The sequence below is a fragment of the Cetorhinus maximus genome, chromosome 4, assembly GCF_964194155.1.
Source record: "Cetorhinus maximus chromosome 4, sCetMax3.hap1.1, whole genome shotgun sequence".
Taxonomy (NCBI): Eukaryota; Metazoa; Chordata; class Chondrichthyes; order Lamniformes; family Cetorhinidae; genus Cetorhinus; species Cetorhinus maximus.
Window position 1 is genome coordinate 77,034,355 of NC_135882.1, and position 27,174 is coordinate 77,061,528.

The following is a 27,174-nucleotide window of genomic DNA, read 5'->3' on the forward strand; positions in this document are numbered from 1 at the left end:
TCGAGCTTCTTGAGTGTTGTTGGAGCTGCGCTCATCCCGGCAGATGGAGAGTATTCCATCACATTCCTGACTTGTGCCTTGTAGATGGTGAGCAGGCTTTGGGGAGTCAAGAGGTGAGTTACTCTCCACAGAATCCCCAGCCTCTGGCCTGGTCTTGGAGCCACAGCATTTATATGGGTGGTCCAGTTCAGTTTCTGGTCAATGGTAGCCTCCAAGATCATGATAGTGGGGGATTCAGCGACAGCAATGCCATTGAATGTCAAGGGGCGATGGTTAGATTTTCTCTTGTTGGAGATGGTCATTGCCTGGCACTTGTGTGGTGCAAAATTTACTTGCGACTTACCAGCCCAAGCCTGAATGTTGTCCAGGTTTGCTTGACATATGGCACGATTGCTTCAGTATCTGAGGAGTTGCGAGTGGTACTGAACATTGTGCAATTATCAGTGAACCTCCCCACTTCTGCCCTTTTAATGGAGGGAAGGTCATTGATGAAACAGCTGAAGATGGTTGGGTCTAGCACACTATCCTGAGGGACTCCTGCAGTGATATCCTGGGATTGAGATGATTGACCTCAAACAGTGATAATCATCTTTCTTTGTGCTAGTTATGACTCTAACTACTGTAGAGTTTTGCCGTTGATTCCCATTGACTCCAGTTTTGCCAGGGCCCCTTGATACCACACTCAGCCAAATGCTCCCTTGATGTCACGGGCAGTCACTCTCACCTCACCTGATGCTGCTTCTCAACACAGTAAAGTTGATGAGGCCTGAGGCCAAGTACCTGGGACTCCTCAGACCTCATCATTCATGTGCAGACGGGTATCACTGAATGGGGGTGTTCTCCAAAATGGCTGCTCTTGAAGTTAGCCCCTCTGTATATTATTCAGTTCCGCTTTCACAAATGATCAATTCTTAAGAAACCTGACTGACACGGTAGCTGGAACTACTAGAAGAAAGGGATAATACAGACATTATTGAGGGAGGGAGCTCAGGGAGTCAATGCCAACTTCCCCACGTCATGAATGCAAAAAAAGATTTCTCATCAAATTGGTCAAGGTAAGTTAAAGCATGAGTGACAAGGCACATCCTGATAGAAAACTACATGTGTAACTCACCTCCACATTTCACGTCCTCACATTGTAAATGAAATGAATGTGGCAATTAATATTCAGAAGGCATTAATCGTTTTCATATGCACTCCTTCCCCACCAATTCATTGTGCCTTATAGTGCCTGAAACTAAAGATAAAGCTCAAATGAAAGAATATCACTGCTAGCCTGGGTCTGAATACATTCTCGATTTGGAATGGTTACAGACACCTGGGTAAAATTAAATACTATCCCTTTCAGGTGTCTTTCTCAAACTGTATTCTCCATGCAAAGGAAAATCATTGGCAAGGAATTGTCAAGGGAAGAGGAAGAAGATGAAGTGTACATAAAGAGGAAGCTCTCCAGCTATACTCAGTGCACAGACAGGCCAAGTCTGGTGCCTGATCAACAATAATCTGTCCAGCTGCCTCTGTAACAACTGCCCCGACCACCACCCCCAGCCCACCCACTTCACCCCATCTCCGTGGGATCCATGGGACAGCTGACCTTATATTTATCAGCTTGCAGCAGACTGTGAGAGACCCTTTCTTAAATGCATAGTTGTGCAACATGCAGCAGTTATTCTTGAGATTTTTTTTTTGGTTGTTTCTGGACTCCCCAGATCTTTCAAGATATCTGAAATGAGATTTCAGTATCTGATTGTCTGCTCACTAAAAACATGGAGATGTTCCAAAGACCTCTTTGTACCTGTTATCCTTGCTGAATGTGGCAATGTCTTACTGTTGTTATCGGCCAAGCTTGCAGGGAGTTCTGCTCTCTTCAGTCAAACAACCCAATACAGTGTTTTCATGCAACAATGAAAGGATGCTTGATGGACAAATTATAAGTGAGCGAGTACTTAAACGAAATATTGTGTGAATAGCATGACACATCAGCTGTACACTAATTGAATTGTACACTTCTGGTTAATAAAACTGAAGGTTGTCAAATAGGACCTTCAATGCTACATGATTACAATCAATGGCACCCTATGCCAGGGGAATCCTGCTACTCTATGGGTGGAATCGTCCCAGATTTGCACTAAGTGTGGTAGCGGGGGGTAAGACAACGTTTTACCCGCTGGCCGCGATAGCGAGTTTTCATGCCGTATCGTCCAAAACCTACCGCGTAACTCATACATTCTCAGGAATCACACTTCTATGGCAGGTGGGCTCTCATTTGCCTGCAACGCCATCGCCTCGCCACTTCATCATGCCAGACACCACATATAAAGTGCAGTACTGCAGCAAAAAAGACATGGCTGTGAAAGGCAAGAAGACGGCAGCCCTCGAGTGTCTTTTGGACACCATGGAGGCCCGCTGTGATACCCTCTACCCCCGCTCTGGCCATAGAAGGGGCAGCAACATTACCTTGTTGGCTTGGTAGGCGATGGCAATGGTGATCAGTGCCCAGTGCTGCAGAGAAGATGTTGGCCATCCAATGCAGAAAGAGGATGAATGATCTCATCTGTGCAGCCAGGGTAAGGCAACCATTTCATCACACTAAACTCACACACTCACAAGCCCATCACACATTCACTGGCATCTCACTCACTGACAGCTCAAGGGACATCACCACTAATTCTCACACACATACTCTCACATGTCCATCTGGCCTCATCTCCTCTGGAGATTGCCTCCTGAGCCCTCACCATCTTGAGGCCGCTTGCATAGATCAACATGTGACCCCACATACACCCTGGGTTACCCTCCTTCCCCAATACAGCCCTTGCCCTGCAGCCTCTTCCCTTGCCTGAGGCCATTTCTCCCCCTTCCCCAAGCAAGCCCAGCTCTGCAGCCGTTGAAAAGCCACCCACCATATGGCTGGTCTGGTAGGCAGAGACCTGCCCGTGAGCCCCCCTAAAAGTGATGGGGTGCCGTCTGCGAAGCCTGGCGCTGATGACTGCGAGTGCTGACCGAAGCAAGGTAGGCTTGAAGTCCCAAGCAAAGTGCAGCCCACCATGTGCATGCCTTATATACACTGTTGTGAAACATGTTGGCACGTTTTCCCACCGAGGTGGGCGAATGATCCAATGGGAGGATATGATTCCAGCGGGCTGGCCTTCTCATGAAATGCTGATGTATTACAATGGGGTTCCTGACATGTGATGGCGGGGAACACGGTCCCCCATTGACGGACTGAGCGGACGATCACAAACTGGTTTCACGACGTTGTGAAACCGATTTTTGGCCTTCTCATTATATTGTCCACTCACACCACCAGCGGGCATGGAAAATCCTGGCCATGGTGTCCTAGAGGTGAGATACCTGAATGAAGACAATAGTTACTGAACATCTTACCTGCGGATCTTTAGAATATTGCGAAGGGATTGTGATTTTTAGAGCCTATGTACATCCTATTTACTTCTGAAGTTTAGTGAGTGCAGATTGGAGAGGGGGGGGGGTGGAATTAATGAGTTTCCCTAAGGGAGTACGTTTATTCCCTTTTTAAGATGAAGATAAGGAGGATGCAAAGATAAACATTAGGTGAGTAAAGCGTTATAGAAATTTTCTCCAGCTGAACTATAGATACCAACTTGACAGGATTTAATTACCTCAGAGTCACCCCTTGACTTCTCCAATCCTGTACGTTAGAAGGCTGCACTTAGTTTCGGAAACTGTTGGGGAATTCTACAAGACAGAGGCCCAGATCAATAAAGAGCTCAGCCTTTCCAGTGGCTGTTATAATTACTCTAGCTCTGAGTCCAAGCAGCCTCGAGCAACCTTGATTAAAACAGTCAATCAGCTTTGATTGGTGTATTGTGAGGGTAACAGATGTTCTGCTCAGGCAGGCACCTCAATTTATTTTGTTCTCAATGGACCCTGCGAAGCAGAGTGGCCAGTTTCGTAGGCTGGGATTTTCTGTGCCCGCTGGTGTCGGGCGTGTTTGGTGGTCTGAGCGAACAATATGGTGAGAAGGCTAAAAATCGGTTTCACGACCTCATGAAACCAGTTTGTGATTGTCGCTCTGCCCACAAATGGTGGGTTGTGTTCCCTGCCATCGGGTGTTGGGAACCTCATTGTAATGCATCAGCATATCATTATAAGGCCAGCCTGCTGGACTCATCCCACCCCCCCACCGGCCCCCTCACCCCACCCCGTTGGATCATCTGCTCACATTGGTGTGGCAAGCGTGCTAACAAAATGATGTGTCCCAGGAATGCATAATTAATACAGCGGGTTTGGGATGATATGGCGTGAAAAACATAGTTTTTCCTGCCCACTACCGCACTTAGTGCAAACCTGGGATGATTCCACCCCATATTGATCTTAACTCATTACATTTAAAACATTGTTGTTTCCCAGGGGTATTATCGGAATGGAAATAGAGGGGCTCACTGAACCAATCCTACCTATCTCAATTTTAGGGGCTGAAGTCACTGTTGAGTCCCGAGAGAAAAGTATTGACAGGCAGTTCAGATAACTTACTGGCCTATTCCCCTCTACTTACTGCTGAGAAACCATCCAAAAAAAAGAGGAGACAAGTTCAGCTCACTGCCTCCAGTGTCTGGGCTGCAATCTCATATCACTTACTGATTATTAATGTCCCCCCACAAATTTAGCTGTGGATTTTGATTGCTCTTAATATGGATGGTATAGATTCTTTCCCCATTTTTTGTAAAGAAACAAAAATAACTTCTACAAAAAAGGCCAATGGTCCAAATCACACATCACAATAGAATGCTGAAGTAAAATTACACCCAGAATCTCTAAATTAAAAAATGAACTAAAGCTCATCATCATTCCAAACTCACTTGTTTTTTTTATTTTCAGCAATTCCACAAATGCTTTGTCAAGAATGCTTAAATAAAGCCACTTAATGCCTTCATGCTTCTTATGTTAAAAAGTAGCAGCTGCAACCAGTCCTGAAAAAGCTTTAATATAAACTAACAGCTGGATATGCCTGGATAACTTAAAAAATGTGTTATATATATAATTTATTTTGAAACAAATACCAAACACATCTGAAATTTTGACTCTCAAGAACTTCTCTTTCAATTTGTACACAACCAACAATTGGAGGAAATAACAGATGGTTAATTGGGACAGACAACCGTCAATCCTGTCCTTCAACCAACTTGGTTGGTTCTAACATCTTTTAGTCCTATCCATCAACAGATCTATGGTTCTGACAGCCTTGAGTCTCATCTTCCAGCTAACCTGATTGATTAATTGATTGATATGAACAGCCTGCAATCTGGATGAAAAAAGCCCATTCTTTTTGTGAAATGCTGGTAAGCTGACATTTGGAGCGAAAGCATTGGTGCCAGCTTAACTTGCTAATGGCTAGCGTGGTAGTTAGACACCTGAAAGAAGAATTCTTAAATAATCAAGGACATGATGAAGTAAGGGTTCTTTTGAAACTTACCCAACTAAATAGTATTCATTTCAAAGCATTATTTTTCTTTAAATCCAAAGATTCTTGTTTACTTGTATTATAGACTCAAGGACGTTTACAGCTCAGAAGGAGGCCATTCGGCCCATCATGTCCGCACTGGTCAACAAAGATCTGACTACACTAATCCCATTTTCCAGCGTTTGGCCCATAGCCCTGGAGGCTATGGCAACACAAGTGAATATCTAAATACTTCATAAATGTTACGAGAGTTTCTGCCTCAACCACCCTTTCAGGCAGAGAGTTCCGGACTCCCATCACCCTCTGGGTGAAAAAGTTTCTCCTCAACTCCCCTCTTAGACTTCTACCCCTTACCTTAAATCTATGCCCCCTGGTTAGTGACCCCTCTACTAATGGAAAAAGTGCCTTCCTATCTACCCTATCTACGCTCCTCATAAATCTTATACACCTCTATCAGGTCCCCTCTCAACATTCGCTGCTCCAAAGAAAACAGTCTCAGCTAAACAATCTGATCTTCAGTACTTTGCAGGGTCCTACCATTCATAATGCAGTCCCTTGCCTTGTTAGCCCTCTCCAAATGCATTACCTCACATTTTTCCGGGTTGAATTCCATTTGCCATTGCTCTGCCCATCTGACCAGTCAATTGATTTCCTCCACCAGTTTACGGCTATCCTCCTCACTATTAACCACCCTACCAATTTTCATGTCATCCGCAAACTTCTTGATCATACCCCATACATTTAAGTGCAAATCATTTATGTACACTACAAATAGCAAGGGCCCCAGCTCTGAGCCATGCGGAACCCCACTGGAAACAGATTTCCAATCGCAGAAACATCCCTCTACCATCACACTCTGCTTCCTGCCTCTCAGCCAATTTTGGATCCAACGTGCCACTTTGCCTTGGATCCCATGTGCTTTTACTTTCTCGACCAGTCTGCCATGAGGGACCTTATCAAAAGCCTTGCTAATGTCCAAGTAGACCACATCAAATACTTTACCCTCATCAACACTCCAGGTTACCTCCTCAAAAAATTTGAACAAATTTGTCAAATACGACCTTGCCTTAACAAATCCGTGCTGACTATCCCTGATTAATCCATGTCTCTCCAAGTGTAGATATATTCTGCCCCTCAGAATTCTTTATAGTAACTTCCCCACCACCGAGGTTAGACTGACTGGCCTGTAATTTCCTGGCCTATCCCTTCCTCCCTTTTTTAATAATGGGACAATGTTAGCAATCCTCTAATCCTCTGGCACCTCACATATGGCCAGAGAGGATTTGAAAATTACTGCCAGGGCCCCTGATATCTCTTCCCTTGCGTCCCTCAACAGCCTGGGATACATCTCATCTGGGCCTGCAGATTTATCCATTTTTAAGGCTGCTAAACTGACTAGTACCACCTCTCTCTTTATGTTAACTTCCTCCAATATTTCACAGTCCTCCACCCTGATGTCTATACCTGCATTGCCCTTTTCCATTGTGAAGATTGACGCAAAGTATTTATTGAGGACTGTACCTACGTCTTCCAGGTCCACACACAGGATAACTCTATAGTCCCTAATTGGCCCTATTCTTTCCCTAATTATTCTCTTGCTCTTTATATATATATAAAAAACCCCTTTGGGTTTTCCTTAATTCTACCCTTAATTCTCACACACTCTCTTAGCTTTCCTAATTTCCTTTTTAAGTTCCCCCTGCACTTTTTATACTCCTCTAGGGACTCTGCCATATTAAGCCTTCAGCATCTGCCATAAGTTCCTCTTTTTTTCTTAATCCTAACCTTTATGTCCCTTGACATCCAGGGTTCTCCGGACTTGATCCCCACCCCCGCCTTTGTCTTCACAGCAACATATTTTCTGTGTAGTCTCTCTATTTGCTCCTTGAATGCCTTCCACTGCTCTGACACAGTTTTATTTGCAAGTAGCTCCCAGTCCACTTGGGCCAAATCATATCTCATCTTAGTAAAATTAGCTTTTCACAGAATCACACAGTGCTGAAGAGGCCCTTCAGCCCATCGAGTCTGCACCGTCACGTAAGAAACACCTGACCTACCTATCTAACCCCATTTACCAGCACTTGGCCCATAGCCTTGAATGTTATGACGTGCCAAGTGCTCATCCAGGTACTTTTTAAAGGATGTGAGGCAACCTGCCTCCACCACCCTCCCAGGCAGTGCATTCCAGACCGTCACCACCCTCTGGGTAAATAAGTTTTTCCTCAAATCCCCCCTAAACCTCTTGCCCCTCACCTTGAACTTAGGTCCCAAGGTGAGGGGCAGGAAGTTTTTCCAATTTAGAACTTTTATTCCCGGCCCAACCTTATCCTTTTCTATAACTATCCTAAATCTAACTCAGTTATGGTCACTATCTCCAAAATGCTCCCCTACTGATATGCCTTCCACCTGCCCGGGCTCATTTCCGAATATTAGGCCCAGAACTGCCCCCTCCCGTGTTGGGCTTTCTATACTGGCTAAAAAAGTTCTCCTGGATGCAACTTAAGAATTTTGCTCCCTTCCTAACTTGTACACTAAAACTATCTCAGTTAATATTTGGGTGGTTAAAATCCCCTACTATTACTGCCTTATTATCCTTACACTTCTCTGAAATTTGATTACGTGTTTCATCCTCTATTTCTCCCTGACTGTTTGGGGACCTATAGTACACACCCAACAGCATGTTTGCCCCTTTTGTGCTTTTTACTTCTACCCATCTGTCCTCATTTGATGATCCTTCCAAGATATCATCCCTCCTCACTGCTATAATTGATTCCTTGATCAATATTGTGACCCCCCCACCCCCCACAACCCCCCCACTCTTCTACCCCCCCTCTCTATCTCGTCTGAATACTCTATAACCAGGAATGCTGAGCTGCCAACCCTGCCCTACTTTTAGCCAAGTCTCGGTCACAGCTATGATATCATTTTCCCACGTGCCTCTCTGTGCCCTCAGCTCATCTGTCTTGCTCCTCAGGTTCCTTGCATTAAAATATATTTCATTTAGCATTGCTCAACTCACACTGCTTATCTAGCCTATGCACAAAAATTTTCGTTCTGCGCGCGGGCACACGCCCGACCCACTCGAGTGCGAAATGATGCACATTGATGTCGGCCGTGCATGCCGATGTCAACGCACACTCCAGCAATACTTTGTGGTGGGCTTGCGCAGGAGCTGGCGGCATGCCTGCCAACAATTAAAATACCTGTTACGGCCATTAAGTAATCAATTGACTTAAACTTTTTGCTGGTGAAAAGGCCAAGTAGCCTTTGCATTTTTTTTTTGGAAACTTCATCCAAGGGCGGGATCCAAAAGCAAATAAAAACAAAATAAAAACTTTAATTTTCATCAATTACATGTCCCTGCTCATGTGACAGTCACATGAGGGGACATGCTTCATTACATTTTTAAAAATTATTTATTTTCATATCTCTTCATCTCCCTGAGGCAGCTCTGTGCCTCAGGGAGATTATGTAGTGCTCATTCGCCCTCCTTCCCCCTCCGCACACATTTCATGCTGGGCGGGCCTTGAGTGGCCCACCAGCATGTAATCGTGGTCTGGTGCAAATCACGGGTGGTGGTCAGCTTCCCGACCGCCCCTGCCCATCCCCGCCGAGCCTGCCCGCCAAGGGCAAAATTCTGCCCTATGTTTCCGCTGCCTTCTAGACTCACTTACTAGCGTTTTAACTTCTAATTCCATCTCAGCTTCTCTCCTCTCTGAACTACTTTTTAGGATCCTATTCCCCAGCCAATTTAGTTCGAATCTGCCCCAATAGCATTGGCAAATCTCCCCGTGAGGATGTTGGTCCCGTTCCTGTTCAGATGTAACCCATCCAACTTGCACAGGTCCCACCTCCCCCAAAAATGGTTTCAATGCCCAAGGAATCTAAAACCCTTACTCCTGCACCATCTCTCCAGCCACACCTTCATCTGCTCTATCCTTCTGTTCCTATACTCACTACTGTGTGGCACCGGAAGTAATCCAGAGATTACTACCTTTAAAATCCTGCTTTTTAATTTCCTACCTAACTTCCTAAAGTCTTCTTGCAGGACCTCATTTCTCTTTCTTCCTATGTCATTGGTCCCAACATGGACCACGACCTCTGGTTGTTCACCCCCCTCCACCCTTCAGAATGCCCTGCAACCGTTCAGTGACATCCTTGACCCTGGCACCTGGGAGGCAACATGCCACCCTGGAGTCATGTTGATGCCCTCAGAAGCGCCTGTCTACTCCCTTCACTAACGAATCCTATACCACTATTGCCCCTCCACACTTTTTCCTCCCCCACTGAACAGCTGGACCACCCACAGTGCCATGGCCTTGGCTCTGGTTGGCCTCCACAGAGGAACCGTCACCCTCACCGTTTTCCGAGGCCGAAAAACAGTTTGCGAGTGAGATGCACTTGGGAGATTCCCTCACTACCTGCCTGGTCCCCTTCTTCTGTCTGGCAGTCATCCATTCCCTCTCTGCTTGCACTTCCTTAAGCTGCGGGGTGACCACTTCCTGAAACATGCTATCCATGCACCTCTCAACCTTATGAATGCACTGTAGTGCATCCAGCTGCCGCTCAAGCTCCAAAACCCAGAGCTCGAGTTGCTCCAGGCGGAGTCACCTCCTGCACTCATGGCATCCAGACCGCCAGGAACGTCTAGGATTTCCCACATAGCGCAGGATGTGCAAAGGACGGGACTGAGCTCCCCTGACATATCTTAACTAAATCGAATATGGATCCTTGCTTTTATTTTATCTTTATTCCTATTTGAGTATAGGCTAGATGCTCGATCCTCTAGATAGACTAGACCCTCTAGGTGCTGCTAACTGCCTGTCCCAGGGTCCTCCTCTCGCACTCTCCTCTCTGTAGGGAATGGCTGCTCCCCTGTGATGTCACACCTTGATTTTTTTTGTTTTGGAATGTGGAAACTAGTTAGAGGTTAGCCCCGCTGTTCTCGCCAACTCTCAGAATGAACTCCCCCTCTCTCTCTCTCTGCGGTTTTAGCCCCTGCTGTTCTCGCCAACTCTGAGTGAACTCCCCCCCTCTCTCTCTCCGTGCTTTTAGCCCCTGCTGTTCTCGCCGACTCTCAGAATGAACTCCCCCCCCGCCCCCCCCTTTCTCTCTCTGCGCTTTTAGCCCTTGTTGTTCTCGCCGACTCTTGGGAAACAATGGATTTTGGCTAGAGGCACAGAAACTGCTTGTGAAACTGCAATTAATGGGCAACATCACATCAATGCCATGCTTCTAGCCTCTTGGACCGTTTTAATTTAACATTTCTAGCCTCCCAGATCAGTCTGCTGATTACCCCCAACCTGAAAAGAACAACAGCAGGTCTCACGGCTGACCAAGCAGCTGACCACCATCTCCCAACTCCTCGAAGCCTGTTTTATTTTAAAAACATTCGACCATCATCTGCCAAACAGTCTGTATACGGAACCTCATCATGCTGCATCCTCATTCACTTTCAAGGATTTTCATGCTGCTGCCTCCAACCAGGAACTCATCTAAACTGAACTCTGTCATGAAGGAAACGCCCTCTGAACTTTGACTACTTTGACTTCCTGGACTCTGGGAATCATGTGAACTAATATTCATTTCTGTGGTTCTTTTACTCTTGTTATCCATAGTTGTAAAAACTCCTTTCCTTACTGTATATATATGTCTGTGAGAGAGAGAGAGATTGTGACATGTTTCCCCCACCCCCCGTACCCCCCCCCGCCGCCACACCAATATTTGACTGTGAAATAAAGTAACCTTCTGAGTTTGCTGCGTGTTATTTATAAGATTGGAGTACACAAACTGAGTGTTTGGGAAACATGCCACAACCTACTTTAAAAATAATTCAAAAACACCTCTGCTTATGGACAGATGGTGAGAGGATAAAGAAGCTCAGTATCCATCTCTCTCCTGTCTGTAACAAAAGGCTTAACAAGCATATCCTTTATAGAGAGGCTCCTACATGAAAATCAGACTCTTTGTATTTTTCAAGCAAAGTATTATTGTAAGAATTGGCATATTCTACTGCTAACGTGTTTAATAATAATGTGTTGATTGTCTCTTGTGTTCCGCAGTTTAAATATGATGCAGGACTGCTGAATTATTTTCCTTCATTGATAATAATATTGATTACCAACCTACTTTTGTTAAGACCGAATATTTGGCTGGAATAAAGTTGTAATGCGTCATGTTCCTGAGTTGGGCCTCCATAGCTGTGGCACAAGTGATTATAAAACTATGGGCGGGATTTTCCGCACCGGCCCGCTGCCGGGATCATCCGATCCCGCCACAAGTCAATGGACTTCTGGCTGGGGCGCTGCCTCGCCCACAGCGGGGCTGGGAAATCCCCTACATCTTCTCTGCCTCCTTGAGGGCTAAATTGGATAGCACCAGAAATGAGTGCAAGGATCATGTGTGGCTCTCCACACTTGTTTAGTGAAATGAAGGGAGTATGCAAATTTAGTGCTGCCTACTCATCATAATGATTGCTGCATGGAACCAGTGCCAATCGTGCTGTTTGATGGCAGCAGAATCAGCAGGGGTCAAAAAAAAAACAGTCACTGCCTTATCTATTTTTTTCCCCACAGTGGGCAGAATTTAACTCCACCTTCAGGAGTGAGCTGGGTGGCAATGAGGGGGAGGGGGAGCCCATAGAATCAGGAGGGAAGGTGGTGGGTGAACTGGCCATCACCTTCCTGGACTCTGATTGGGCTGGATTTTCACTGAGCTGGGATGATTTGGGAGCCTTTTAAAAATGGCGCTGGGACCCGATTCCAGTTTTCCCAACCCCATTCCCAGAGTTTCCGATTTTCAGGAGTGCCTTTTAAGGGTGTAGGCTGGTTCAGGTCAAAAGCCCACATCCAGCACTCCTGACCTGGCTGGTTCCATAGCGGGGATAGGCATGTCTCAGTGCTTCACAATTTTCATGAAGTTGGGCCAGGCTTTCAATGAGTCGTGGTTCATGGCATCTCAGAGCTGTCATGAACCATAGTCTGCATGAGGGGACCTTTAAAAGGTGAATTCAAAAGGTCCTCCGTATGCCCCCCATATTTTAGTACTCTAATGGATGCCTGGGCTCTGTCAAGAATACCTAATGAGGCGTGGCTGAGAACCCAGAAATCTGTTACTGTGTTGAAACACCTGAGCCCCAGAGAAAACATTGGTTGATTGACAGCTCTAGCTCTCTAATCCCTCCTGTCAAATGCACAATGTGTATTTACACAGGGTTAAGAGGTTTCAAATGCTTGCAGTTACAACTATTAAAACTTTAAAGGGTCAGGATGATTAACACTTTTATTGCCTTGTAGTAAAAGGGAGTTTTTTTTAATAGTGGAAAGTTATGAATGATTGATTTTTTGGAAAGCTTTTTTATGTCATATTATCACTATAGGGTTCATTAGTTCTATACAGTATATAATGGGTGAAAGGGCATGAAAGTGTCACAGCTTGATATAGGAGGCATGAGGGACCATTGGGGGGGTAGGTGGAGGTGCATAGTGGGCATGAGGGGCCATGGGTTGGGTGGCAGGGCATCACTTGGCATTGGAGTCATGAGGCGCCATGGTGAGGGGGGGGGATGGACAGGCATAGCTTGACAAAGGAGGCGTGAGGAGCCATGTGGGGTGCATGGAATAGTATAGCTTGGCATGGGAGCATGAAGGGCAATCGAGGTTGTTTGGGGGGGCAAACCTTGGAATGGGTGGCATGAGGGACCATAGGGAGTGGGTAGCATGAGGTGGCATGGATGGGGCATGGTGAGTGTGTGGGGAGCAAGGGAGGGAGGTGAGGGGGTGGAGGGCCTTTCTGCTTTTATTTCAACAGGGACAAAGCCTCTCAGTACTGAGGCAGGGGCACAGTGTATTTTTTTATCTGTATTGGGTTGCCAGGCTGTATCACTTCCAGAACTTTCTTATCAATGTTTTTTTTCCAGAAAGGAGGCTGTCTATTGCTTACTTTTAAACTAGTCTATTTGAAACTAATCACGTAGGTTCGAATTTTATGTGTTTTGAACCAATAACATTTTCCCTTGCTTATGTCATGAATGAAATTCTAGATCCAATGCCATATTTATTGTAGAACTGATTTGTGACTCACAACAATCCAAAAACAAATTCTCATCATGTTTTTGCCTTCTATTCTTTTCTTGTTCCTCCCCCACCCCTAAAATAATCTTGCAGGTGGAGTGGATTTTTGCTTTGTGCAATTGCCATGGTCTTAGTTATAGTTCCAATGTTCACTTTCCCCCACAAACTACCACCTCGACAGAAGAAGAAAAAGAAAATGGGCTCGGGTGATTCAAATAATGATGATGAGATGATGAAAGAGAAGCCTGACAGCAGAGAACATAGAAAGAGTACTGTCACTTCCTCTATGGGTTTTGGAAAGGACATTAAAGGTGGGTGTACTCAGCATGTTATTTTGTGCAATTATCAAAGTAATTTAGCTAAATTGGGTTGTTATCTTCTGGCTGACAATCATATCCATATCTTTCATTAAACACGTCTATTGATCATTACAAAGATGTCTGTAATAATTAATTGCAATAATTTTAAATCTTGATGTAACTAAATTACTAATTATTGAATAAATATTAGCTCTTTAACACCCTCATATAATTAAAAATCACTAACTATTGCTTAAAATTAGCTGTTTAATTTTCTACAGTAATTAAAACATATTATTACATAACTAACATCTCGACAGATGTTAATATAGGTAAGGTAAGCGGACCTCTAATCAGCAGAGAATCATAATTATGAGACTGACTATTTAGGTATAGGCATCTTTTTCAAAAGAAATGGCAGTGGGAAAAAAACCTAAAAACTTAAATTAAGAAAATTGCATTTGTGCCAAACATAGCTGGGCTTGATGCACAAGTAAGAAAGACAAATGGTATCACGATCACCACTGGCACAATCACCTTTGTCATGAGAACTAAGTCCATTGGTATAATATGTGTAATAACATACTATGTCAAAAAAGAGGGTGGTGAATACGCGGAATGGAGCGCATAGGGAGGCAGTGGAGTTGGGTTGTATTGACAAATTCAAAGAGTGAGTTGGTTAGGCAGGATAACATTATAGTAATATAAAAGCAAAATACTGCGATTGCTGGAAATCTGAAACAAAAACAGAAAATACTGGAAAAACTCAGCAGGCCTGACAGCATCTGTGGAGAGGGAAACAGAGCTGACGTTTTGAGTCTGTATGACACTTCTTCGGAGCTACAGAGAAGTAGAAATGTGATGAAATTTATACTGTTTAACGGGGGTGGAGCAGATGAAGCTGGATGGAAGGCCAGCGATAGGTGGGGGCAAAGGAGAGATTGACAAAGATGTCATGAACAAAACGACAAAGGGAGTGTTAATGCTAGTGGGAAGGGCTTAAAAAAGTGTTGATAGTGGCAAAGATAAGGAAGCAGGAAGTGATAATAGCAGAACAAGGATAAGCACTCTGGAAAGAACAACATGAACAAATAACAGATGGCCCTTGTGGGGGTGGAGTGGGAGGAGGGAATGGTGGTGGGGAAAAAAGGGATCAAAAATGGGGGAAAAGGGGATAAAACAATGAATAAATTCATAAAAATAAAAATGAATAAAAATAAGTGGATAAAAAATAAAAATAAATTTTGAAAAAAGAGATAAAAAAAAGGGGGTGAGTTGGAGGAGAGAGTTCATGATCTGAAGTTGTTGAACTCAATGTTAAGTCCAGAAGGCTGTAAAGTGCCTAATCGGCAGATGAGGTGCTGTTCCCCCAGTTTGCGTTGGGCTTCACTGGAACATTGCAGCAGGCCAAGGATGGACATGTGGGCATGAGAGCAGGATATTGGAGACATGGTCCATTCCCTCCCTTTCCTTGACCTCTCTATCTCCATTTCTGGTGATAGATTATCCACCAATATCCATTACAAGCCCACCAACTCCCACAACTACCTCGACTACAGCTCCTCACACCCTGATTCTTGTAAGGACTCCATCCCAACTGTCAGTTCCTTCATCTCCTTCACACCTGTTCCAGTGATGCCACTTTCCAAAATGGCATTTCTGACATGTGTTCCTTCTTCCTTAACTGACATTTCCCACTCACTGTGGTTGACAGGGCCCTCAACTATGTCCGACTCATCTCCCGCATCTTTGTTCTCACACCTTCCTCCCCTCCCAGAACTATGATAGGGTCCCCCTTTTCACCCCACCAGCCTCCACATTCAAAAGCTCATTCTCCGCCATTTCTGCCAACTCCACCACCAAACACATCTTCCCCCCGCCCCGCCCCCGTCAGCATTCCATAGGGACCATTCCCTCTGGGACACGTTGGTCCACTCTTCCATCACCCCCAGCACTTCATCCCCTTCCCATGGCACCTTCCCATGCAATTGCAGAAGGTGCAACACCTGCCCATTTACCTCTTCCCTGCTCACTGTCCAAGGGCCCAAACACTCCTTTCAGGTGAAGCAGTGCTTCACTTGCACCTCCTTCAATTTGCTGTACTGCATTCACTGCTCCCAATGTGGTCTCCTCTACATTCCAGAGACCAAACATAGACTGGGTGACCACTTTGCTGAACACCCTCAGTCTGTTCGCAAGCATGACCCAGACCTTCCTGTTACTTGCCATTTCAACACACCATCCTGCTCTCATGCCCATATGTCCATCCTTGGCCTGCTGCAATGTTCCAGTGAAGCCCAACGCAAACTGGGGGAACAGCATCTCATCTTCTGATTAGGCACTTTACAGCCTTCTGGACTTAACATTGAGTTCAACAACTTCAGACCATCAACTCATTCCTCTATCCTCACCCCTTTTTATTTTTGTTCAAAATTCATTTTTATTTTTTATCCACTTAATTTTATTTTTATTCATTTTTATTTTTATGAATTTATTTATTGTTTTCTTCCTTTTTTATCCCCCCTTTTTATCCTATTTTGATCCCTTTTTCCCCCACCACCACCCCCTCCCCCCACCCCACCCTCACAAGGGCCATCTGTTACTTGTTCATGTTGTTCTTTCCATAGTGCTTACCCTTATTCTGCTATTATCACATTCTGCTTTCTTACCTTTGCCACTATCTGCAACTTTTTTAGCCCTTCCCACTACCATTAACACTCCCTTTGTCCTTCTGTTCATGACATCTTTGTCAATCTCTCCTTTGCCCCCCACCTATCGCTGGCCTTCAATCCAGCTTCACCTGCTCCACCCCCATTAAACAGTATAAATTTCATCACATTTCTACTTCTCTGTAGCTCCGAAGAAGTGTACTTGAAACACACGGACTTGAAACGTCAACTCTGTTTCTCTCTCCATAGATGCTGTCAGACCTACTGAGTTTTTCCAGGATTTTCTGTTTTTGTGACTGACTATAGTGTTGTATGTTTTGGCCTACAGGAGCAGTCAGATGAACTGCAGTAATCTTTTCTGATCCTTTATACTTCCATCTTCCTAAGGACATTACACTGTGTAAAAAATGTGCTCTAAAAATGATTTTTTGGACTTTCATCGATTTTGAATCATCCTTAGGACAGACAGTACATTTTTGAATGTCTGAAACCTGTATCTCCAGGATTCTGTATATTGACATCTACAGGAAATTGAATGTCTGAAGCCTTCATTACCACATCTGGAAAATTGACTGATTGTGATGAATTCTCAGCGTTACCCCAGAAATGACTGTCAAGACTTAAAAATCCCAGTCAACAACAAATCTTGTTTGTGATTTTTTTTTTCTCTGTTTCTCATTGTGTTTTTGTTACTATGACTTTCCAGTCTCTCTTTCTACTCTTTCGTTACTTTTTTCCTACCTTTTTTCCCCCTTCCTCTGATTCTTTTGCCTGATCCTTTGTTGTCTGGTTTTTACCCCTCCTGCCACTAGAAACATTTTTTCGTTACTCTATCAAAACTGTTCATGATTTTGAATGCTGCTATCAAATCTCTTCTTAACCATCTCTGCTCTGAGAAGAACAACTCCAGCTTGTCCAGTCTCTCCAAGTAACTGAAGTTTCTCACCTCTGATGGCATTCCCATGAATCACTTCTGCACCTTCTCTAAGGTCTTGACATCCTTCTTAATGTGTGGTACCCAGAATTAAACACAGTATTCCAGTTGAGGCATAACCAGTGTTTGGGAAAGGTTTAGTGTAACTTCCTTCCTTTTGTACTCTATCCCTCTATTTATAAAGCCACGGACACCATATATTTTGAAAATAGCCTTCTCAACTTGTCTTTACAGCATTAAAGATTTATGTTCACACACCTCCAGGACTTGTCTTTACAGCATTAAAGATTTATGTTCACACACCTCCAGGACTTGTCTTTACAGCATTAAAGACTTATGTTCACACACCTCCAGGACTGTTCCTGCACCCACTTTAAAATGATACCATGGTAATATTGTATTTGCATTTGATGACATTTTAGCTTTCAGACTCATTTTGTAAAAATAGTGGATTTGTTTGCATTTCTAATGACCAATATTTCAGCTTTCACTTGCTTAAAAGGTTTGTTAGAAGCACAGATCATGTAAACAAAACATTGGATATTTACTACATGTTGCAACATCTCATACCCCTGGGACATTTTCTGTCAAAATTTCACAAAATGTTGCATACTGGATATCTGCAAATGAATAGTTCAAATGTAGTCAGCTGTGCCTAAGTAATTCAAATGAAATTCTGTCAAAAAATCTATTTTCAAATGTATGTGAACAATGAACAGATTTGAAATTTTATGAAATGCAAGTAGTGTACATGGATTTCTCCACATACTTCCCATACAGGGAAGACTTGGGGCAGGATCTTTAGGTCGGTGAGCAGGGAGGCAGGGCCCGCTTGCCGATGCGTAAAATGATGTCGGGCAGAACTCCTGATGTCACCCCGCGTCATTTCAATTTTCAGGTCGGTGGGGGCGTAGCCGAATCAGCTGTGCACCCGCCAACCAGTCAACGGCCTATTGAGGCCATTGAAGAAGTCTTTAACCTAATTAGTGAACCTGTCCATCCAACCTTAAGGTTGGCAGGCAGGGCGGGATGAGGTTTCATGAGTGTCTTTAAAAATTTAATAAATGTTTGATTTAAAGTGATGGACATGTCCCAACTCATGTGACAGTGTCATATGAGGGGACATGTCAGGGAAATTTTGTTTTTGTTCCTTTACCATTTTTAAATTTGGAGCCAATCTCCCTGAGACAGCACTTAGCCTCAGGGAGATGAGTGCGCTCTTTCGCGCGCAAGCCTTAAATGGCCCGCCCATGTAAAATGGCAGCGCCCCCCGATTGGGAGCGTTGATCGGAGGCATGCCTGCCCCGTGCCCGCTCCTGCACTTCCCCCCACCGATGGGGGGAAAATTCTTCCCTTGATCTTTAACATTATCTTTCTTTCTGGGATGGGAAGCCCAAACTTATAATTCCTGATTATTAGGTTGAAATCAGGAACACGCCATGTGAGGAATCATAGATTGTAACCGTTTTCTGCTATTCTATAACTACTTAAAAAAAATCCTTGTTATTACTGGAGAGATTTCCTTTGGTTGTTATGTGTAGCAAAATTATAAAGGAGTTTTAAACATTTAGAAGTCCTAATGGCCAGAAAAAGCCGCCTTGCTACGTTTCTATTGTGACTGATACCTAAGCCCCAATTTTAACTTTGGGCAAGTCTTCGGTGAGTGAGTAGCAGGGTGAGTTAGAAACTCTCTGCTGCTTCACAAAACAGATGCGAGTTATTTTAACTCTAGGCTTTTATTTAAATCCTACCAGTCAGGAAGCAGCAAGAAATTAAATAGCCCCAAGGCCACCCACCAACACCACACCAGGTGGGTGGTGGGATTATCTTCTCTTGTGAGACTCTTGTGATCTGGAAGAAGAAATGAGTCCCCAGCAGGGGAGGCCTAAGTTTTATCTGTTACAGTTAGGGCCTCATGCTCCCCTTGGCCCATAAGCAGAAAATACCTGTTCAGGCTTCTTTATCTGTTCTGGCTTCTTCCTGCCCTGATTCTCTTCCCTGTTGCCTTCAGCTGATTGGAAATCCACAGCAGTTTACTGCTCAAGCTGTTGAGTTGAAATTATAAACAGTTGTCTTGTCGTCAGTACCCAAAATGCATATTAAACAAGTACACCACTGGCTTTGGCTGGGTGTCTTGCCACCTGCACAGTAGAGCACATTAGAATCAAGAATGGTTAGCTTTTGGCAGGGTGGTTATATAACCTGAGCCATTTTAACTCCACTGGCCAGATTAGCATCTCCCTATAGAGATCAAAGGAAATCTACCATGTAGGTGGTTGTTTATAATCGCACATATATACACTGTCATTCAATAATGCCATTGTTCAGTCTTCACATTGACTGTTTTGCACAAGTTTTCCACAAGTATGTCCAGACAATGAGAGGCCTGTTGCTAACAGGGGTGATTCCCATTGCTGAATCATGGAAGTGAAAATTCTTCTATGATCAGAACAGTGGCTGAAATCTTTTCTCATCACGACTGCAGTCGGGTAGAAACAGCACTCAGTGGGAAGGGAAAAGAAGGAAATGATTGGAAATGAAGGAGAGAGGGAAAAGGAAAAGGAAAGGGAGTGGAAAATGAGCAGAAGCTGGCAGAAGTCTTTCTGGGTAGGTGAGGAAGGAGCCTTTCAGTATTAACTCAGAGGGAACAGGGAGGCAGAGTTTCAGAATTGTACAAAGTACAAAGCACAGAAACAGCCCAACTGGTCTCTGATTTATACTCTGTATGGTTCTCCTCCCATTCCATCTACTTCATCTTAGCCATACAGCATATTGTTCTTTTCCCTTTTCTATCATGTAAGCCTCATTTCCTTTTGAAAGATTCAAAGCACTTCTGTGGTGGCAAGTTCCACATTTTAACTATTTTTTGAGTAAAGAAATGTCCCCTTATTTCCCTGTTGGGTTTATTGGTAACTGCCTTGTATTCATGGCTGCTAGCTTTGGATTCTCCCACAAATGGAGACATTCTCTCCACACCTACCATGTGTAACCCATTCACAATTCTAAAGTCCTCTATCAGGTCACCTCTCTGTCATCTCTTTTCTAAAGAAAAAAACGCAACCCTGTTCACTGTTTTCCAACAGCTGTCATCTCTCAATTCTGATATCATCCTTGCAAATCTTTTTCACACTTCCTCTAATGTTCCACTGACCCTTTTTAATATAACGAAACCACACTCAGCACAGCATGGTGAATGCTGGCTGCCCAGGTCATCTATAAATTTAGCATAACTTCACTACTTTTGAATTCTGTACTTTGTTTTGGAAGAATTTTTAATTGTTCTGATAGCCTGCAATGCAACTTTTAATGATTTGTTCACCGGTACTGAGGTCTTGTGGTGCACTGGGTAGCGACCCTCCCTCTAAGTCAGAATCTCTGGGTTTGCGACCTACCCCAGGACTTGATGGCTATGGAAGATGAGTTCATAATGTGACCAAATAGATTGATTATCAGCCTGAAAATTCTTCCAACACACGCCAATGCCAGGTGGTAAGAGCAGGAGGCATTCCGGGTGAGCCTTGCGATGGAAAGAAAGTTGGAACCTCTACCATCACTATCCATAATTCCAGACTACAAAATGCATGTTAAAGTGCATGTTAAAGTACATGTTGCCAGAGCAATTCAGATTCCTTGAGTGATCTGTAACTCACCACCACCCCTTTATACTTCCATCCCGTTCAGTTTCTTATTTTCTAACATGTAGGTGATGTTCCTATTTTCCCTACCAAAGTTCATGTTTTTCAATATTTATTCATTCACGGGATCTGGGCATCACTGGCTAGGCCAACATTTATTGCCCATTCCTAATTGCCTTTGAGAAGGTGGTGGTGAGCTGTCCATGTTGTGTAGGTGCACCCACAGTGCTGTTAAGAAGGGAGTTCCAGGATTTTGACTCGGCAACAGTGGAGGAACAGCAATGTAGTTCCAAATCAGGATGATGAATAGCTTGGAGGGGAACTTGCAGGTACTTGCCACTTAACAGTCTAGTTTTCAAGTTTCTAAATGTCTACTGTGTTACCAGAAATGCATGGATATACATAATAGGAAAGGATTGTCAGGCTGAGTCGTATTTCACTTGATAAAAGAAGGTTGTGGGCGACCTAAAGAGGTCTTTAAAATTATGAAAGGTTTCGGTAGGGTGAATATAGAAAGAGGGCTTCTGCTGTTGGGAAAGAGGCCATCAATATAAGATAATCACCAAGAAATCCAAAGAGAATTCAGAAGAAACTTCTTTACCCAAAGAGTGGTGAGAATGTGGAACTCGCTGCCACAGGGAGGGGTTGAAGTGAATAGTATGGATGCATTTAAAGGGAAGCATGTGAGGGAGAAGGGAGTAGATCATTATAATGATAGATTTAGATGAGGAAAGATAGGAGGAGACTCAGATGGAGCATAAACACCATCATGGACGGGTTGTGCCAACAGGTCTGTTTCTGTACTCTATATCCGAAGTAATCTGTGTTATATTGCATTCTTCAGTGTTAGCTACATTCCCAGTTTGGTATCATCCGTGAAATCCAAAACATTTATGTGAATTGTGAATAACAGTGGTCCCAGCACTGATTCTTGTGCAACACTGCTTCCTCCAATCTGAATAACTATCCTTTATCCCTACTTTCTGCTTTTTATTTTTAACAAATTTTCAATCCATTCAGTTATTTTTCCCTGAATCCACCTGCTCCAATCTTCATCATGAGTCTACTGTGTGGTAACCTATTGAAGGCGTTATGAAAATAAAGCATATGACATTTGCATTACCTTTACCTATCTTTCCAAGTGGAAAGACAGTGTCAGCATTAACTGAAAGTGTGTGAAGAGAGCCGAATGAACTGTGGCCAAGGCAAAGAGTATCACAATCAATTGTGGCCTGCAGGAACCAGGAAGTGCTCTCCCTCTTTTATGTTTGGTGACGACTTCCTTTAAGGTCTGACATTTTGGCTGCTGTACACCCAATAAAACTAAGAACATGATGCACCCAGTAGTGCTGCAGTTTGGCAAAAGGGCAGAATAAGGCCCCTTATTTGCATAGATGATGGGCCTATTGATGTTTCTGCCAGGCATCCTGGTTGACTAAGGGCACCCTCACCAATATAGTGTACGATGGACATCCGGTGCAGCATGAGCATGCACATGCCACGCACCATGTTGAACCTATTAGCTCCTGTTTCTTGCCTGAAAAATGAACACACACAATGGGATTTTTAGGCCTTGGTGTTCGTCAAACTGGAACGTGTGTGCTTCTTTATGGCTTAAGGCACTGTACTTACCAGGAGCTACAGGAGAAATTTGCTGTGTGCGAGCTGTTCAGTTTCTGCAGAAATTAGCTACTTCAATCCACATGTGTGGTATATGATTAAATATGTTAAGTCCCATAATTTTTTCTCAGTTTTTCTGTTAATGTGATCACCAGTTCCATATTTTGGTCACCGTGGGCTGAATTTGAGGTCCCACGGGTAGGCGCATGCCCGACCCGATCAGGAGTAAAATCAAGCGCGAAGATGTCGGGTGAGTGTCCCAATGTCATTGCGCACTCGTGCAGTATTTCGCTCGGAGGGTGCATGCAAAAGCCGGAAGTGCGCCCACCAACAACTAAGAGGGCAATTAACAGCGCAATTGTTTCAGAATTTTCATGGCCCGTCCAACCTTACGGTTGGCAGACGGGCGAATCGGCCAGGTGGACTTTGTATTTTTCATCAAACCTCATCCCAGGGCGAAATGAAATTTTCCATCATGAAATAAAATTAAAATAAATATCTGTGGACAGCATTTTTATCAGCTATTTTTCCAGGTGATTAATTATGATGCATGGACACTTTTTTGCAGCTTTTTAAACCTTTATTTTAACTTTTTCAGGTCTCCAGGCCCCCTGAGGCAGCTGCCCGCCTTCAGGGAGCTTTCTCACAGCGCTCACCCGCTCCTGCGGAAATGTCATCACCCGCCCCTTCCCGCTCCCACCTTTAATTGGCCAGCCAGCGTGAAATCGCAGCAGGGGCCCATTTCCCGACCGCTCCCGAGCCTGCTGATTGCACGCGCCCGCCAAAGGTAAAATTCAGGCCCATGAATCACTGCAGATGCTCTGATATTTGTGAAGGAGGAAAATACTGCGAATGCTGGAAATCTAAAACCAGAACAGAAAATGCTGTAAACACTCAGCAGGTTAGGCAGCATCTGTGGCGAGAGAAACAGAGTTAACATTTTAGGTTGATGATCTTTCATCAGAACTGAAAAAAGTTAGAGGTATAGCAGGTTTTAAGCAAGTGAAAGGGGGAGGGTAGAAAAGAAGATCAAAAGGAAAGGTCTGTGATAGGGTGGAAGACAGGGATTAAATGACAAAGGGTTGTGATGCAAACAAAAGGGGCTGGTAATGGGGCAAGTGAAAAACAAAAGACATGTCAAGAGGAGGTGTGAATGGCAGAATCATGAACAAGTGCCATCTGAAAACTACTAACAAAAAAACCACTAACTCCTTGCACCGACTGTAAGGGCGTCAGGAACAGTTGCACATGTGCACTCGACCCACACTGCAGCTGTCGGTGCAATTCTGATGCCTTTCTAGTTGGTGACAGGATCTATCAAAAGCTGTGTAGTCTCACAGTGCATTGGAAGTTGCAATATAAACATTTCCAATGGGAATTCCAAATGTTAAAGTTCAATACTTGCTGCCGATAATATCATCAAGTGGCATTATAATGGGAATTCCACTGTAGCATTTCAGTGTAGCTCTGTAGCACATAGAAAAACACAATTTGCTGGCAATAATACATTTCACTTCCCAATCTGAGACGGGATCGCAATATCATTGAGGTTTTCTGTGATTGCTGCCTCCTTAGGCTAGATCCAGTGTGTTGTGGCTTTGTGCAGGGAATTTTTACAAAGCCCGGGCTGCTCATTTGATAGATAATGGGAGTCTTAATTCCAGGATTACCATTTCAGGCCCCACACTGGGTCCTTTTTCTAAAATATTTTAGTCAAAATACTTTTTAATTGATTTTTTTTTACCAAATAGTGTCCTTAAACTAAATATTATAATCAATTATCGACATCGGGAGTTGGGAATTTCATTTATTGAAATGCCCTGATTATATATCTTCATCTCTTACTAAATCACCAGAAGCGTGTTTTGCGGAGGGAACAGTTGCTAAATGATAGAAGTGCTAGACACAAGAGCTTTCAATTGATTAAGGACTCAACAGACCTAAAATAGGTAATTTGAACTTTATTGTTAGTCTGTGTCAAGCTAACTTGTTTGTTTTAATGCTACCAGCTGACAGAGACTGAGCATGCAACTGAGCATGTGCAGGAAGTGCTCCCCCCAAGTGTTGCAGCAGAAATAAACACATCCAAAAATAATCAAAATGGGGAAACAAAAATGGAAAAAAGTTTAGAGGTCACAATCTGAAATTGTTAAACTTAACGTTGAGACTGAAAGGGTGTAAAGTATCAAATAGAAAGATGAAATGCTGTTTCTCGAACTCATCTTGAGTTTCATTGGAACACTGCAGTTGGCTGAAGAGGTTAGCATGAGAGCAAGGTGGAAAATTAAAATGACGGTGACCAGAAGCTTAGGCTGACTGGAGCTTTCCTGCAAAGTGGTTACCCAATCTGCATTCGACCTCCCCAGTGTAGAAGAGACAGCATCATGAATGTGGTATACTAAATTCAAGAAGCACAAGTAAATCACTGTTTCAGCTGGAAGGAGTGTTTGGGGCCTTGGGTGGTGAGAAGGGAGGAGGTAAAGGGGCAGGTGTTGCATCTCCTGTGCCTGCATAGAAAGGTGCCATGGGAAAAGGAAGGGGTGTTGGGTGTTGTTGAGGAATCAACCAGGGCGTCTTGGAGCGAACGGTCTCTTCAGAAGGCTGAAAGATGAGGGGAGGAGAAGATGAGTTTGGTGGCGGCATCGTGTTGAAGATGGCAGAAATAGAGGAGAATGAACCGTTGAATATGGAGGCTGATGGAGTGGAAGGTGACAACAGGGAGAACTTTATCATGGTTCTGGGAGAGAGGGGAAGGGGTGAGAGCAGAGGTGCATGGTGTAGAATGGAGATAGTCAAGCCCCTGTCAATGTGGTTGTGGGGGAATCCTTGGTTGAGGAATATGGAAGACATTTTAGAAGCACTTGTATGGAAAGTTGCATTGTCAGAACAGATGCGACTAAGACGGGAAACCTAGGGGAATGCAGTGAAGTACTTACAAAAACTGGATGTGAGGAACTGTAGTCAAGGTACTCGTGGAACTCGGTGGGCTTACAATGAATATTTGGCCGACTGAGGAAAAGAGAATTTGAGGACCAGGATCTGAAACCTGAGAATAAGCTCTTGGTTTACCGGGCAGCAGTGATCCCCATGCTCCTCTATGCTTCAGAGATTTGGACAACCTACAGCAGGCATCTCAAAGCACAGGAGAAGTTCCATCAGCAGTGCCTTCGCAAAATCCTCCAAACCCTGTGGCAAGAAAGACCCAACTGCTGTCCCTCTCCCAAGCCAATGTGTTCAGCATCGAGGTGTTATAATGGCTCGAAACCAGGTCTACTGGGCAGGACAAGTTGTTTGTTGATCTGACACCAGCTCCCGAAGCAACTATTTTCTTCAGAACTGGATTGTGACAGGAGACTCCCAGGAGGGCAGTGGAAATGCTTAGGGATGTCCTGAATGCATTCCTGAAGAGATCAAACATACCTGCCGGCTCATAGGAGTCCCTATCTTGTGACCGATCAAAATGGAGAAGGTTCATTTGGGAAGGTACCGAACACATCGAGAGTCTTCGTTGGAAACATGCAGAGGCGAAGTTGAGGCATCAGAGGGAGCGCACAAACCTCCAGACACCTCATCCTCCTGACCCTTCAAACACCACCTACCCCTCATGTGGCAGAGTTTGCAGATCACATATTGGAGTGGAAGCAAGTCATCCTCAGCCCCAAGGGACTGCCTCAGAAGAGAAGATTGATTGAAATCCTATCCGTAGAAATGGAGACAGAAAAGTCAAGGGGTGGAAGGGAAGAGCCAGAGCTGGAAGGTAAGAGAAGGATGGAAATCGGAAGCTATGCTGATGAAATTTTACCATTCGGGCCAAGAGCAGAAAACAGCACTGGGCAAGGAGAGAAAAAATAGGGTCAGCAGAGGGAGAAATCAGTTCAGTGGGGCCGGAGCAGGCTGAGATGACGGGTCTACCAGTGCATTGCTGTTTGTAGATTTTTGGAAGGAGGTAGAAGTGGGCTGTTCAGGGTTGAGGAATCAAGAGTTGGAGGCCATGGAGGGAAGACCTCGAGAGGAGATGAGGTCATTGACAATTCCAATAATTATAAATCTGCAAGGAGCAAATTGATCACTTTCACTTTCTTCTCTGATGTTACTTTGATTTTTTTAACAATTCATTTAAGTTAATATTTGATAACATTTTGAACTTTAATAATTTTTAAGCAAAAGTTGTTGTCTAATGCTCTTTGCTTACAAATAATTTTCTGCCATTTTCACCACACATCTCCTCCTCCTCTCCCAGCTTTCTGAAGAGACCAGTCTCTCTGTCATATTCTGGTTCACTCTCTCATCAGCCATACCATCTGCTGTCCTTCCCTGATGCATTCCCACACAAGCGCAGGAGATAACGTGCCCATTCCTCCCACATAGCTGTCCAGGACTCCAGACACTCCTGTTTGAAACAACATTTACAAATACTTCCTCAACTAATTTTGCTGCATTTGTAACTCTCAATATGGTGTTCTGTACACTGGGGAAACTGAATGTAAATTTTTAAAAATTCA

The 27,174-nt window shown here is 44.1% G+C and overlaps 1 protein-coding gene across 1 annotated transcript in view; it reads left to right on the forward strand.

Moving 5' to 3' along the window:
- Window positions 1–27,174, forward strand: part of slco5a1 (solute carrier organic anion transporter family member 5A1) — a 235,222-nt gene that overhangs the window by 125,095 nt on the left and 82,953 nt on the right. The window contains exon 3 of the mRNA XM_078540359.1: window positions 13,609–13,826. Within this exon, the coding sequence (XP_078396485.1) occupies window positions 13,609–13,826 (218 nt within the window). The remainder of the gene's footprint in view (window positions 1–13,608; window positions 13,827–27,174) is intronic.